The sequence below is a fragment of the Thermobia domestica genome, chromosome 10, assembly GCF_964235325.1.
Source record: "Thermobia domestica chromosome 10, izTheDome1.hap1.1, whole genome shotgun sequence".
Lineage (NCBI taxonomy): Eukaryota > Metazoa > Arthropoda > Insecta > Zygentoma > Lepismatidae > Thermobia > Thermobia domestica.
In genome coordinates this window covers 101,464,636-101,481,963 of record NC_137463.1, presented here as the reverse complement: position 1 = coordinate 101,481,963, position 17,328 = coordinate 101,464,636, and the positions used below count along the sequence as shown (strand labels likewise).

Sequence of the window (17,328 nt, the reverse complement as noted above, 5' to 3'; positions counted from 1 at the left end):
GAAAGAAATTCAGAAGCACTCAGAATAAATTCAAAGATCTGACCCAAAATTGAAACGTAAGAAATATATGACAATAAATTATAGTAATCCAGCATATATATAATTATAGTACTCGTGATATATCCCGAATATAGATACTGGGGTTAAGGATATAATGTACTTTTTAGTGTTTATATACTGTATATAGGGTAAGTTTGGATGAATCCGGGCAGTTCTGATGTTTCTTTCTTTTACTACTATCCCGCTAAACGAAAATAGCTAATACGTCGTCATATTATTTAATGATATGTTGGTATGCATGTACAACTGAAATAGTTTTCCTGGAATAGAATGTTAAGGAATAAAAAATTATTTACTGAAAGTTGACAAAATCTTTGATTTGCAAATTTGGAAGGGTGAATCCGGACAGTAGGTTGGCGATTAAGGACACTGAACTTTGAAGGAAGATATATACATGATAGGTATATTTTAGCTTACTATCTTGCTACACTAACATCCTAACATGGTAAGTACAGAATACAAATACATGATAAATATATACAAATTACTAACACAACAATTTCTATACTAATTACTGTTGAAATTGTTACCTAAATGCACAGTAGTGTAACTACCACTCTAGCGTTTAATCATTAAACATAGTAATCACATTTGTTTCCATTAGAACTACATTGTACTACTATCTTTTTGCTATTAACAACTAGATTATTAATAAAATGTATATATGTGCACTGAAACTAGCATTTATTTATTTATTTATTCATTTATTTTGCGTTAATGACGTCTGCTAGTTTCGTGAAGCACTAGTCATAATTCAGACATATCGTCCACAGATAAAATACAGTTCCTTATCATCTCCCACACATCCTTCATGAAATCACGTCTTACACACAGTACAGGACACTCAGGAACAGTATTCGCTTGATGATGGTGCATAATAACTCTTCCCACAAAATCCACACTTGTTTTCATCCATACCTTCGATTGTGTTTCAGAAGACAGTTCTAAACAAACTGCAATTCGTGACACTTATTCTTTTAGCAACACCTGGCCTTTGGGATGTGGGTTTGGAGGAAGCAACAGCAGGGAAACATATGAACTATTTAACTGAGGACTCGGAGACGTGTTTGAGGATGAGTCTGATGGCACAGAAAGAGGAATTGTTTCCACTTACTGGCGGATCATGTTCATTCGACAAAAGAAATTCATGTTCTGGAACTTGTTCCGGATCATGTGGAATGGGAATATACCAGATGATGTAGCCATTCAGTAGTGTAGAATTTTTGAGCACCTTATGGTTAGTACTTTGTAATTTGGTTGTGTTTGTAGATCCTAAGATAATTTTATAGCTTTTTCTGGTGATTCCTTGGAGTCCATTTATGGCAAAAATGAATAGACGCTAGATATAAGCAATAGACTTCACGTCCCCATCAGGATCCTGCCGCCTACAGTCGAACAATTTGTCCATGCCGACCAGATGCCGCGGTGCGATTGCCGACGCCGGACGCCGGCGTCTTTCCGCGCGATTTTTGACCGCGACGAATAGTTGCCTTGCCGAGCAGTCGGCAAACAGCCAAAAATGAGCATTAAATGCGCCGGCGCCGCCGTCGAAAAGAGGCCGCCATAAGGAGTCGGAACAGGGTCGGAAAGAGGCCTTTCCGACTGTTTTGCCGACTCTAACGATCGGCAACAGTCGGCAAAGAGTCGGCAAATGGCATTTTATTTTACGATTTTCGACAGCTTGCCACCTCGGCAAAAAGTCGTTAACTTTGAACAAGTAGATCATCGTGCCGCCACGGACGGGTGTCGGCTGCCTCTGGCGGCCCGCCACCGTCGACGGCGGCAAACCCTCTTTCCGACCGCGGCTTCCTGATGGGGGTAGTGTTTTACACTCATGAACGTGAAAAGCGAAAGAAGAGAGAGTTTTCTGAATCCTCTTAGTTCTTTAATCACATTGTCCAGATTCAGATTAACGTAATAAACGTGTCCAAATTCACCCTTCCCTAAATGTCCAGATTCGCCCGTTTCGAGCACTGTAAACTCTTGCACGCACGAGCAGGCACTCGCAAATTAATAGAATTCTTCCAATATGCAACGAGTAAAGTAGGGTCTTCGCTTCGATATATGCCTTACTTAACTATTTGCAGATAACCACTTCAGTGTAAAGCCTTAACATATTCCACTAAAAACTTACATCAGATCAAAAGCGTGTATGAACTTTCCTATTTCTTCTTCTTTCCGCCACAGTCCGTAACTACAAGCCACATAAAGAGATCATTTGGCAGATAGCCAGTAATTTGTAGGCTGAATGTCTGTCTATGGAATGCCTTTCCACAACTCACTGTACAACACATACCATGGCGTCTATGGTTAGTTTCTTATATCTAAGCATTTAATTTTCAGAGATAAAATTATAGATTATCTAGATCTTGGAGGAGGCAATAAATTATTTCTTTCCTTCTCACGTGTTTATCTGAAGATATAAGAAAATGTTCTTCTATATTCTAGTTGAAGTTTTTACTTGTTTATATTTTAAAGCATGTGATTCATGTACAAGTATATTTTGAGTTAGACAGGAAAGATTTCGTATAGGTAAGTATTCATTGAAGTGAAAATATAAAATTGCAATATATTTTTCAGACATTCCTGGCGCTTGTAAAAGCACAAACGGAATCAGCTCAACGTAAGGGTGGCTGATAATCTTTTTACAAGGTATGAATTGTTTTATGATAAATTCACTCTTAAGTTCGCATATATACCTCCTGTAATAATATGTATTACCTTATCAGGAAGAAACACAAAATTCAAAATGTTATCTTGTAAATTTTAATACAACTCAATGAAACTATAAAATTCCATGATCGTATAGAATCTTTAGTTTTAATGTAGATTTTGTATATTAGCTTTTCTATTTAATTTTGTTTTCATCTAAATTAATTGTATCTGCTCTTTAGATATAATTCTTATAATTAAGACGAAGTTTCCTATTGAAGATAAAAATCACACCGAAGAGATAGTAGAAAAAACAATTGTCAATATTCGTTGTCGTTTACGTTCTGATATACATCGATAGATGTACGGTCGAACAGAATTATTCTATATGACGTTCCGTTCAAAAACTTACAAGTAACGGTCGCGTTTGCTTGAGTCGAGTTGCTGCCCCCAAGACACATGTGATAGCGTAGTACTAAGTGTACTCAATATGTCAGGAAAGTTTTATGTGGAAAGCTCAAAGGGTTTAGGAAATACAGCCACTAGAAGGTCACACGAAGTTACATACTATAAACGTAATACATAGTTCAAAACATAAGAGAGGAGTCTTATACCTATTATTTACTCTAAACTAGATTATGTTCGTGTTTCCAGCATATTTAAGTGATGAAACACAAGAGAAGGTTGTTTCTTTTGCAAATCTGAAGTCATTTTGTTATTGCATAGAAAAGTTACCAATTAATACCATCAATATGCAGTTCAGAAAACAGTGCATGCCTCGCACAAATAATCAAGGTCACAGTGAGCACACCTGACAAACGCAATCAAGTCGCACTTTAAACATTTGTCGTTCACAATTCCGTCAAAGCAGAAATCGTAAGGAATGATCCAACTTTCAGTCTCCTCATTCAAGTAGCCAGCCTTATAGAAAGCGAATTAACTATGTCCCGAAAACAAAGAGCATTGAACTGGTAAAATTGTGAACGACTGAAGTTCTATGATCCTGTCACGATGCTGAATATTCACGTCACTTCCTGTTATTGCTGTATCAGTGTTGAAACGAACAAAGGCTTTGTATGGATGGAAGAAGTGACCACCCAGAGACTGAATCATGCCACTACATCCACCAGGTATCAGCCGTTTGATCAATGCAAAGCCTTCTGGCACACACTGTGACGAAAGACTGTCGTCTTTGTTTTCAGACTCTGAATCAAGTAATAGGAGACTTTCTTCCTATCACCTGGAATTCTTTTCAACATGACAGCTGAATAGAAGGTCTTAAAATCCTGCTCGTTCATGTTCGCTGTTTTACCAGCAAGTGAGATTAAGATTATATAAGCCAATCGACTGGTTTTGCTGCAGCGAACATACCGTTTGGTTCAACCACTAGAACATACATGGGAAGCAAAATTTCTCCGTCCATGCACAGAACGGACAATATAATATAGCATTGAGATGTTGCACTCACATATCCCACTGTTGTTGTGTTCTTCATTAATCCTTTCTCCGTTAGCGTCCGGTATGAATGCAATTCCTTCTCGAAGCGACTTGATCCGCATTGAAGACATTGGCAGCTGGAATCTCATCAGTGATCGTAAGATCACGTACAGAAATAGACTATAATATGTACATCCATGTGATCTTCTAGTGGCTATATCTCCCAAAGCTTTAGAGCTTTCCACCTAAAATTTCCGTGACATATTGAGCACATTTACAAGGTACATTTGCGAATTGTCCCCTTGGGATTCGTGTAAAATTGATTCAAATGCAAAGCGCTCTGCACTCCAACGAGTATTGTACTAATTTTAACGGCTCATACCGGTAATTTCCATATTAATGAGCCTTCATGTATCCGGAATTCAATTATACACTACTATAACGTTTGGACACAAAATTGCTTTTAGTTTCTTTACGTGTAACTTACGTGAATGTGGTCATATTCAAAACAAATTTAATCAAGTTCTCCTTCTCTGAGACACGTTACCAGTGTCTCCAGTCGCCATCTTGGATCCGCCATATTGAATTTAACTTTCAAGGTAGTTTTTCAAAAGGAAATAGGTGCAAGTGATACATCAAATTCATGTACATTTTTTTCGGAAATTCATTGGTGTGGTTAGTTTTACCGTAGCTTGTACCATTTGCAAGGTATTGCATGTTAAATATCAGGCACTTCACCAATATTGACCAAATAGAAATTTGGGCAGGGATCCGTGTGTATGTGTAATATTTTACGTGATTTATCATTGACGAAATACTCTCTGAATGTACATACATACAGACACACAGATGTCAATACGAAAATGGTAGGTCTTCACCCACATCTGATCGTATCTGGATTTAAATTAGGCATTTTGACCGTAATACAATACTTTTTTTGTTGTAGTATAACATGGAAGTAATAATAATTACTCACAGAAATGTAATAACATTATGAAACTAATGTAAAAAGGTTCTTTATACGTATAGTATATTTCCAGGTGGAAATTGTTTTGATTTGTCAACATCAAAAATGAAAGTGTAACTGATATTATTCTGCAATATCTATTCTCGAAGTACTTGGAGGGATTGAACATGAAATACCTTCCAAACGGTACAAGCTACGTTAAAATTCATCACATCAGTGAATTTCCGAGAAAATTATACATGGATTTGATGTATCACTTGCACCTATTCCTTTTGAAAAACCGAAAGTTGAATCCAATATGGTGTGTCCAAGATGGCGGCCGGTGTGAATAACTTGTGTCAGAGAAGCAGTACTTGATACAGTTGGTTTTGCATATGCCCATATTCACGTCTAGTTACATCTAAAGAAACTAAAAGCAATTCAATTTTGTAAAAAAATGAAATTTTTGAGTTTTACGTCCCACGGATATGCCGGTTAGGCTAAAGGAGACGGTGATGATGAGAGATGAGTGAAATGGTGGAATGAATAAAGTGGGAGGAAACGGGAGAACCCCGAGAAAACCCACGCACACGGTGCTTAATTCAATTTTGTGTCCGAGCATTACAGTGTATGATTGAATTCCGGATATATGAAGGCCCATAAATATGTAAATTACCGGTATGGGCCGCTAAAATTAGTACAATACACATTGGGTCGCGGAGAACTGTGCATTTAAATCAATTTTGCATGAATCCCGATGGAACAGTTCTCGAATGTACCTTGTTGGTACTACATATCTCAGGCAGCAATTTTTGGGGGCCGCGGTGGCTCAGTGGTAGAGCGTTCACCTCTGGTGCTTGGGGTCCCGGGTTCGATCCCAGCCCCCGCCAAGTGAACTTTGTGGTGGACAAACACCGTGTGCGTGGGTTTTCTCGGGGTTCTCCCGTTTCTTCCCACTTTCTTCATTCCACCATTTCATTCGTTACTCATCATCACCGTCTCCTTTAGCCTAACCGGCCTAACCGTGGGACGTAAAACTCAAAGATTTCATTTCATTTTCATTTTTTTCAGGCAGCAACTCGATTCACCCAAACGTGACCTTTAATTGTTAGTACATGTGTTCAGTTATATCTCTTGTAGTTTTAGTACTTGACGAATATACTTTGTAGGAGTATTGGAGTTTCATAATGTCAAACATAAGTATTGTTAGTGAAAATAGCATATACAATTTTAGGCTATTTTAAGTAAACTGCTAAATTCCTTTAATATGGAGTACGTACTCACAAAATTAATCTTCATAAAAATATGTATATCAAAATGCCAAATACATATAAATACTGTGAGCAGCGGAGAAACTATCAAAACACAATAGCTATTCGAATTCCAGAAAACAAAATATCTATTTCAGCTTCATTTATTCAATATTTCATTGATTTATAATAGTACCTTCTAGCATTTTATTCTGATACTTTGGTCATACCATTTACACAAATTTCCAGTATTTGGATGTATAAAACTTTATGCTTAATCTAGATTTGCTACTGCCCCATATTCAATAAGAACAAACTCACTATATACTACCCACATTTAGATGCAAGCTAAGTACAATAAATTTTATAATATTTGTCCTTTCCCCTAAATCCCCCCTGGTCTACTAATAAGTGAAATGAAGGTTATTGTTAGTTTGCGTATACAAAGTTTCTATGTAATTTCTACAATCACTATTTTTCTTATTTGTACCTCTAATTGCACCTTCACTTTTGCAACATTCAAAAGCACCCGATGAAAAAAACAACTCTTTTTTATCGGTTCCTCTGACAGAAAATGTACTAAATCATATTTACAAATTATAGTTAACTTTTCATCTCGTTTCTGCAATTCCTTTGGCGCATTTTCAAATCTTTTGTTTATAATTTACAAATAACTTTTTCTTTCTTTTCACAAATTCCTGATTTATCTTGTGATATAATTTTCTATTAAGATTTCCATATTTTACTCTTCTGCTTCTTCTATTACTACTACTGCTCCCACCGCACTCCTCCGATTTTTCTCTACTAAGGAACTTAATTCCAATGCAGCAAGAACCAGTGACTTTGAATTTTCTCTACACTTTTGAATTTTTCCTCTCATCTTATTATTATGATTAGAGGAATCATCACCATTATCGCTTATTTCCTCTTCAGCCAAATTTAATAACTCTTCGGTTACATTCACTGAGAACAAATATAAAATATCCACCTTGTTATCCACAGGAAGATGTTCATTAGTAATTATGAATGTTTTCTTAACACCATCACTTATATCTGGATGACCTTCACTGCATATATGTTTCAGCAAACATTGTTGCACCAGGTGCCTTTGCTGTAGAGCATTCCGTAAACATTTTGGTCTGCTAGCATATAAAAATGATTTCCCCTTTGACACATAAAACTCACAATAGACTACCAATGTTTAGCTACAAGGTAGTTATAATAAATCTTAAATCATTTCAATCGTCCACAATAAATCACTTGTTCTTTCTCCTATTTTAATCTTAAAGAAATCACTCAATATTAGATAAAAAAATATGATATACAATGTTACTATTTACTTACGCTGTAAGGTGATATCAGGTAGTATTTTTGGAAATATAACTGTTTAATACTGTTATTTTCTTGTTAGTTTCTAGCACCTTATTGAAGTATATGAAGTCTATAAAGCCAAAACTAAACCAATTCTCTTTCTATTATTATTGTGCAAAGCTACATTACTTAACATATAATCGAAAATAAGTACTAGCTATACAATGTAAGAAACGCACAAAACAGCATGAATATACCATGTACAAAGATTGGCCAAATTATAACGCACAATCAACTGTAGCTCAGTAATGGTACGCACTAGATTGTTCAATTTTGTACGTAGAAGCATTCGTACTTGACTACCTGACCATTTTTTTCCATGTTGTTGTGGCAGGTAAGCCACAATGGATGATCAACGTGACACCCTCCTATGTCAACGTGCAGTGATCGAATTCCTTTACAAATCCTGAAATATCACCAGCAATACGCTATCATAGAAAGTTGTTGCATATTTATGGTGACAACGCAATAAATCAAAGTAATATGTGTCGATAGCTTCTGAGGTATCGACGTTTTAATTGTATCATCCAGGACCAGCCACGGTCAGGTAGACCGACAATCATTAGAGCTGACGAAAACAGATCAGTCGTTTAAGAATTCATCCAAAGAGACAGAAACATCAGTACGATACACTAGTAGCACAGGGTTATGGCAAAATTGTCAGTATTAATGCTAATATAATGATTGGAGCACAGAAAAATGTGCTCAGTAGTTCCTATGGTTCTTTACAAAGGAGATTATGCAGATCAGAATGAGCATTATTTCTGTATAAAGCTTATAGGGGAATTGTAAGGATTTTTTCTTCATGGAGTCATTACCTCTGATACAAATGATGACTCATCTACGTGGGAAACAGTTTCAAGATGGCAACAAATTCGTCGCGTGTGTGAAAAATCTTATGTAATTACCAACTTTATGAGTTTTACGAAAATGTATTCGTGACACAGAAACAAAAATTATTTTAGTGCAATGATGTAAATACATCATATAGAGAGGGACATTTTCTAAAGTCCAAAGGACCAATAGTTCTACTTACAAAATGTCATTATTCTAGTGCTAACCATTGCCAAGCCACAATGGACTCTGGTTATTTTCTTACTGACCTTTGTAATAAGTTATTGGTTATTATAGTCTTAATATTAAAACACAGAGTTATATATTAAGTTGAGTTGATTTTAACGTCTCTTTCAGCAGCGAGACTCTATGGAACTTGACCTACTGGTTAAGTATAGGTTTGAATATTAAATATAGAGTTGAGATGACCTATCTTGGAAAAGTGTATTCGGAATTTCGAAATGTATATGGAATAATTTTATATAACATTCTTCGAACTCTGTCACTAAAACTAGTCGTGAACAAAATCAACAAAGTATTTTTTTTAATAACTTGATGCTACTGAAACTTATACTGAAATTACCACCGTTACAGTTAATGTTATGACTTGTAATATTATACACGTATACAACTTGTAATATTAATCATTATAGAGGGTGTTTCGAAACAATACCGACAATGTTTGTGAGGTGACTTCTGACACCAACATAAGGCAAAAGTATAGATCATAATGGGTGCACAAATGCTTCCTTTCGCAGTAATAAGCTGCTGAAAACATGAAAAAATGAACTTTAAATGTACATAGCTCCAAACTTCTGTCATCTACCGTAGTCGGGTGAAGACTTCACTTAGGAACTAGCACGTGCCCTATTCAAATATCCAAGTTTCAGAATCCTGCGGTACATCCTTAACAATTTTATAGAGATATTTAACGAGTACTTCAAGTTTTATGCCGTAGCTAAACCCACTCTATAAAAATTCCTTCTTGAGTACGTTAGGATTCTAAAACATGTAGTTTTGGATAGCGCACGTGTTAGTTCCTAAGTGAAGTATTGACCCGACTATGAGAGATCCCATAGTTTTGGATCTATAGACATTTAAAGTTCATTTTTCATATTTTCGGCAGACTATAACTCCGAAAGGAAGCATTTGTGCACCAAGGTTGGTCTATACTTTTTGTCTTATATTGGTGTCAGGAATCACCTCCCAAACGTTGTCGGTGTTGTTTTGAGACACCCCTGTATATTTTAATTGGTATTATGAAAGAAAACAGTAATTACTAATACCTAATATTTGACAAGTTTAATAGACTAAAGAATTAAAGCGAGTGTAGCGAATCTTGATCGACCATTATGTGTATGTACGTCTGTTTTATGATAACACTCATAAATCTTAGATTTTAACGGAACTTAGTACATGCCTTTCTTCAATTTCTCAGAAATAAGAAGACCTATTTCAAGTTGAAACCCATCAAGAGTTATGATTTAAATTGGTTAAAATGTACCCCATATTACAAATTTGAACCTTTACTTGCTATACAATTTTCCAGTATAAACCACGTTAGAGTTATTTAATACCAACAAAATGCACAATATAGTTCCTTTCGAGCGTTGAAATTATACTCACGCTTTGATATTAAAACTTGCCAGGAAGGGAAACGTGGTAATTTAATCTTGTGCCAATTTAAAGGATTACCCCCTCCCAATGTGTTTTTTTTTAAATACTTTTTGGTGTAAAATGTAATATATTTTCATTAAATCTTCGCAAGCATTACCGTACATGGAGTAAAAATCCCTAAGGAATAAAGTAGTGGATTTAATGCCCCCTCCGATTTTTTTTAAATCCACATTAATTTTCATAAAACTCAATCATTTCTTTTACAATATTACCATACTTTTAAATTATTTTCCGTAATTCGTAGTGCATGGGATTAAGAGTAGCTACGAATGATCGGTGACTTTAGCTCTATAATATCTGATGGATCAGTCCCCTTCCAATTAAACATTCGATCCACGATATCTTGCATAAAATATTTTCACAAAATATGGTGCATAATGTTTTCAGGTTCCACAATCATTCTCATTATTATAATTTAAAATAAAATGAGAGTAAACTCATCTCACACCCGCCTAGGATTAAAAGGTATGTTCTACAATGATTTTCGTAAAAAAATATTCAAGTGTTGTAAGTGTGTATTGAGGTTATTATATAATCCCCAAAGCTTGTAGTTGAAGTCAGTTAAATAAAACTTCCTTCGTAATAGAATCGAGTTTAATCGAATATCTTCTTTCTTCTAACTCTTACTTTTTTTTTAGTTAGTTGGTTTCGGATCACTGTTTTCCATCTGTTTCTATCTTGCGTCATATCCGCAGTGACAACACAATGCACCATATCGTTCTTAACTCAATCTCCCCACTTTTGTGGATGACCTCGGGCTACTTTCTCATTCAGTTCTATAACATTCACTCGGTGAGTAAGATTTTCTTCTTACGTGCCAAATTATCCCTGTTTACTTTCTTGCAGTTTTTCTACTGCTGGTTTTACCTTCATTATTATTCCAGATCATTCCATTCTTAATTTGTCCTTCCACGTCATTCCACACATCCAGCGGAGCATCTTAATCTCCACAACATGCAATTTCTGTTCCTCTCTTTTCTTCGTCGTTCAACTGTCCGCTCCTTATAATATGGCAGGTCGCGCTACTGTTTTTAAACTTTTTCTTTAAGATGTATTGGTACCCTACGGTACATACTACTCCTGTTGCTTCTCTCCATTTTGTTCAATCACTGCTAATTCTGCTGTTTATATCTTCTATTCCTGCATTTTTCAGCAGTATATAAACCCAATTACTTCATTTTCCTCGTAATTACCACCTGTTCTTCATCCAGTCGTACTTATGTATTCTCGATTACTTACTACTTTCCATTATACATATCTTGAATTATGCAGATTTTGCAGTGCCAGTCTTATGTATAATGTGTTCTTTCTTCTTGTAGAAGGTATTCAGGATAGCCAGATCGTATGCTTTTGCCACTTGTAGTATTTTCTCACATTTCCTATTTCTGTTTTCCAATCCACTTCATCCATGTCTTCTTTCATGTCCTGATATTAATGGTCCTAAATACTCATTTAGATCTCCTGGTAGGACAAGCTTCTCATGTAATGAACAGTTTTTCAGAATACTATCTAGATTCATCCAAAATTCTTCATTTGCCTCTTCATGACACTCAACTTGGGTGGCCTAAGTATTAATTATATTTCGGGGGTATGATTATATGTTGATGAGGACTATTTTTGATCTTCCAGGTACGTCAGGTGACATATCGATGTTCGAAGGTTGTGTGTGAAAAAGCAACAGAAATTTATTGGCTACATTTACAGTAAAGTTTCTCCAGAAGCCGTCATAGTATCGTGTCTCTTGGTTGTTCTACCTTTGACAATTTGTAATCCACCATATCCAAATCTTAATATTTTACTACTAAACTTATATTCCTGGAAGATTTAAGAATATTTTAGAGCGGTACATATCTATTATTCCCCGCCAAAATATTTTTGGGAATTTAAAATTATAGTATGAATCTATTGGTATCTCGGGCGTAAAATCTTTAAAATAAATTAATCAAGTGCACTGCTTCGAGATAAAACAGTATTAAACCAGACTTTCCTCCAAAAATGTAGAAATACTTCTAAATATTGAGCTTAATTGCTATTTAGTTTCTAGTAATGGAAATTTAACTGTATACTTATTAGTCGTTCTTCTTTCTTTTCAGATTAATATATAATGTTTCTCCTCGCAAGAAAACAAGTAAATAGAAAATTTTGTGTTAATGAGAAATCTAAATGAGAAATCTATCAGTATTTCTACTTTCAATTTCAAAGCCAACAATTGAAAATTTCAACGAAATTGATTTTACCAACAGCTATCCGTACAACGCAGGAGGTCTGCTTTACTTATTAAAATTGCAGTTATCACATTGCATATGTTAATACGAGTATTAATTGTCATTTAAAAAATTGAAATACATTAATTTCCTAAATTGAAATATATCAGTGTTCTAACTAAACCATCCTATAGTATTTCTTTTCAATCGGGCCTTTTTAGCAGTATTATTTTTAGCTTGATGAGCATACTTAAATTAGAAAATGCCATATCCTGAGAACTCCCTGAAATACGATTGAGAACCTTCAAATAACAGACTGGGATGTTTAGCTTTCGATGCATATTTGAGATGTGACTTCCTAACAAATCAATGAAAAGTATCAATCTAACTTCAAGTGTGGTTCATATCATTTTAAAGAGTTTTTCTTGTGACATCACTTTTCAGAGAATATTTATGTATTATCAAGTTTCTGCTAAATTTTCCAGTAAAGTACCAATAGGGTTTATGAAAATCTAACGAGTCCTCATTGTATTGACCCACTCACATGCTAACTAGCAGTCCCTTACGTTCTCTGTAAAAGAGAAAAAATGTTTATGAATATGCATGGGTGTGTTCTATGCATTTGCACTCAAGGATACATCTTGTATATTATGTGTGGTCGTAAGATTAAATAAGGACTGCTATTTTTTGGCGAGTCCTCACAAATTTGTAAGGATGCATACAAATATATGATGGTGCATTATCCAGAGAAATGAAATATTGTTTATGTAATGTTCATATGTTCATGCTTGCTTATTAATGACAATATGTATGAAAATACAAAGATGTAGCAATGACAAAATTCTTACAGACAGCAAATGTAGATACATTCAAAGGTCTGTAAAGGTTACTTGTACATATATATATATATAGTATTCGGAAATAGGAACGACAAAGTTTGGAAAATAATTCCTCAGGTTAAAACATGAAAAATTCGTAGACCAATATGCATGGACAAATGTAAAATTGCGTAGCTATAGGGAGCCGAAAATTTAATTAAAATATAAAACGAAACGTATTTTGAGGTCGAAGTGTCGAATCAAGATAAAGTAAAACGACATAGTATTATAGTTTCTAAGTTTTCGTCTCCTCCAGGACCAATATTGATTTGCAACGAGTCACAAACGAATGGAAAGCGTGCAGCAATTTAAAGTTTCTAATTTATGATCATACTTTTGTAGATGACATCATTATATTAAAAAAATCAATTTCAAGTAACCCATGCACAGCCATAATACAGAGTATACAGCTCAAAATAGGACGTTTTATATAGCATTTTTCATCTATAGACACACGTTTGCTTCACATTTATAAATACAATTTTGAAATCTAATTCTTTCCTCTTCATGTCACTGCTGATCGTAGAAGCCAAATAAATGCCAAATTTTATAATCATGTAACAATTGATGGACGTGGCCGTATTTGTGAATAACATTGCACACTTCTAAATATTACTGCAGTTCTGCTAAAATGCATTCGATCATATGGTAGAGTAATTACACTAAATAATCAAGTCCACTTTCGGTCATTGTGGACATCTTTAAGATTTCTATTTGAAGGCCCTTCGGAGCTTAAAAGATTCATGTTCAGACGTTATAAACAACTCTTATAATGTAATGAAAACAGTGTCGCATTGCGCCTGGCACAGAAGCAACTAATTATACACTCAAAAATATTTTCTAAATCCTTCTAGAGAATAATAGCTACCGGATTGGGGAGCTCAGTACTCTCTAAGGATTGGATTAAAAGGAACACCAAAAAATATTTTTGTGAATATGACTTGAGCGCTTCTCGTAAAAGTGATATTTTGGACCATGTATTTGAACATACTCGATCAATGGAAAGTTATATTATGAAACTATTCCACACTGTGCTCCAGTAACACAGTCTCTCTCATTTATGGTAATTTAAGGCAATTACAAATCATTAGAATAAAAAAGATAATTCATCTATGAAGAGATTCCACCCTCTTTCAATTTTCCGTATGTGCAGCAAATAAAGCGACTGGTTCCAGTTGAAGCAGGTGATTCGTCGTCGATCCATGGATGTGCAATGATTTACAAGAAGAACTAGGTAACACTTTCAGCTAACCTTTTCAGATAAGCAACAAGCTGCAACAATGCTGTAGTTAGGAATCGAATAGGCGCAGGTAGGAAAGATGGACGTCAGAACTCTGCCGAATAGCTCTTTTAACTTGGATCGCGGACCTATGAAATTTAGTTATGAAAGGTACAGTCGGCCGGATACCCTGGTTCTTCGATTTCGCCTGGAGCTTTGAGATTGGGCTAGGCCAATGGGATAAGCTGATAATGTCTCTCTCTCGCCTGCCTCAGCAAGCACTCTGTGTCCAGAGTTCTTCACTACGGTCTAAGCTTCCTTTCTTCTTCCTTTGATTAAAATATTACTTGATTGTACTTGTCTGAAATTTAAAATATATTGAAAGAATTTGTAATTTTGCGTAAAATTTTCTACTTTTTCCGTATCAGTATTATGGTAGGAATTAACCGAGTCTACAATTTGATAGCGGTTGATTTGTGTATTGTGAGAACAATTTTAGAGAAACATGAATAACACATTGAGGCTAAATTTATGTGGCTACCTTTGATACTTTATATATTTGATGTCAATCGCTTTGTCGAGTATTATAATTTTTCCCATTTTTGCTAGTTTTCCCAATATGTGTAATGTGAAATAGCATTCCTTACCTCTGTCATGTAGGTGCAAAGCAATGTTCCGCTCAGTGTCAAAAAAGTAATTTCAGGTATTTATCCAGCTTTTGTTAATGTTCTGAACAAAAACCACGGAACGGGTTAGTGATGGCAAGCCTGAATTCTTGTAGTCAACCGTTTACAGTCACTTGCGAGTGATGTATCTTGCCCTATTTTCTTCGTAAGCTGGGCCCTTTACCATCCATACGGAGCTGTCTGAGAAGAGTTAAATCTTCTCGATTGTGATAATGGCTCTCTAACTAGCTCTGGAGTGAATCACTCCACGACTTTGTTAGTTTCACCTAGCGAAGTAGCTCGCAAGCGCATCGAACTCCGATCCAAGTTGAGAAGAGCTATTATATTCGGGATTTGGATATCCCAAAATACGTTTTATAGAATTGGTTCTGGGAGACCGGTAACCCGTCCTCTTCTCCCCGTCTAATTGGATGTCTTGGTCAATATTTACTAAGTCAAGCCTGCTTAAGCCGCCATATTCAGCTCAGTTTCGTTACGACTTGAGCTGGTCCAGAATACACTCCCACAAAAATGGGTGGTTATTACGTTCGCCCTCCAACACGTAACAGTGTATTAATTTATATAAATTGGATAAAAATTGAACACACTCTTCGTATGTCAAAGGGGTGTGTCTCAGCGCTGCAAAAGTTCCTTAGCCGATAAGGGAATATGAGAGGCAATGAAGTATAGCGGGTGATAACGACTGTGTGTTATTTATTAAAATAACAGTGCTGTAGAGTATAGGAGGAAAGTGGAAGCGCCATAGTAATATGTTGTGGAAGTACGGACAACTCAAGAGTATTAAGAATGCAGTGGCATGTAAGCAGAGTACCTAAAATGTTTTCATTTATTTCTTAATTACGTCATTGTCAAAATGAAGGAATCACTTTGCGGGAAGCACTACGACAGGATAGAACCCCATCTGTCCCATGCTGCGGTCTCTGAGGGACATGGACGAAGCATGACGCGCTGGCGATGTACGATGCATTCCACATGTAGACCTAGTAGGAGATGATAGAGGTGGGAGACTTTTACCGTGAAACAGTGATTCTTCTGTGCATAAAGTTACGTACGAATTATGCAAATTTTGTTATATCCTTTTATCTATCACTTGTAGTTCCTAGAGCGTTTCAAACAAAAATTCACTCTTCGATTGAGTTGTGGATGTGTACACATGTTTCTGCCTGCAGACAATTGTTATCAAAAACAGTGTGTCCATATCAATTTTATTTGTCCAAGCAGAATTTACACATACACGTCATATTTGATTAATTAATGTTGTCACTTAATATAAACAGTTGGCAATTTTGACTTCAGATGCTAGTCGAGAGCAATAAGTTCATTGTGGTTTTCTTTGTCTTTTGTAAACTGTGCAGTGTCTGTAAATTTACTTTTTATATTTGTAGGAATTGTTTCGTATAGTAAATAGTTTTTCTTTGCTTGGCAAGTACTCCTTGCCAATAATACACCAAATACTACATACTGATTTAAGTATATCTTGAGTAATTGAAAGTACTTTGTTATAATCTTGGTGAGTTGTTAATAAGTTTTTGTAATGCAAATATAATTTGGTGTCCAAATACCAAACTCGGTGATAGACTAACGATAAAGTGATATTTTCAACTAACAAAGATTCACTGTATTTGTTCACGTTATAGCAAAGCGCAGCGACATATAAAGATGGCATAACTATATTCTCTGGATTAACTTTTCCTCCCGTGATTTTCTCCAGTGCATATATAATTGTTTATTTGAGTGTAAGTGGGATAAAAGCTTATCGTTATATTCAATATATGAGAAATTATCAAGATTTGAAAAAAGGCAAAAGTGATATATTCTTGGTGAAAGTTTTTCATTTTACAATTTATATTTTTCAGTGCGACTTACGGTACGATACTATAGGAGTAAGATGAAAGGGAATTTTACAATAAATTTGTCTTCAGGTAATATAGAGTGTTTATTGTATATGCGGATGTTTTATGATTTTGAATGAGTAATCCTTGTGCGAATTTGATGCATTCTACTAGCCTCTCCACGTATATGATTTCGAAATCATTATTTTCTAGATAATATTTGCCAATTTCTAAGTTTCGGATCAAATAGGAAATCGTGTAGAAACAGTAACTGGATAGGAA

At 35.3% G+C, this 17,328-nt stretch overlaps 1 protein-coding gene across 2 annotated transcripts in view; it reads left to right on the top strand.

Annotated features, from left to right (window-relative positions):
• LOC145662607 (phospholipid-transporting ATPase ABCA1-like) overlaps nucleotides 1–12,603 on the top strand; it is a 1,231,974-nt gene extending 1,219,371 nt beyond the window's left edge. For both annotated transcript variants that reach the window (XM_081728328.1, XM_081728326.1), the window contains 2 exons: nucleotides 2,641–2,712; nucleotides 12,321–12,603. In XM_081728328.1, the coding sequence (XP_081584454.1) occupies nucleotides 2,641–2,697 (57 nt within the window). In that variant the 3' untranslated portion in view covers nucleotides 2,698–2,712; nucleotides 12,321–12,603. The remainder of the gene's footprint in view (nucleotides 1–2,640; nucleotides 2,713–12,320) is intronic.
• Nucleotides 12,604–17,328: the final 4,725 nt, after the last annotated feature.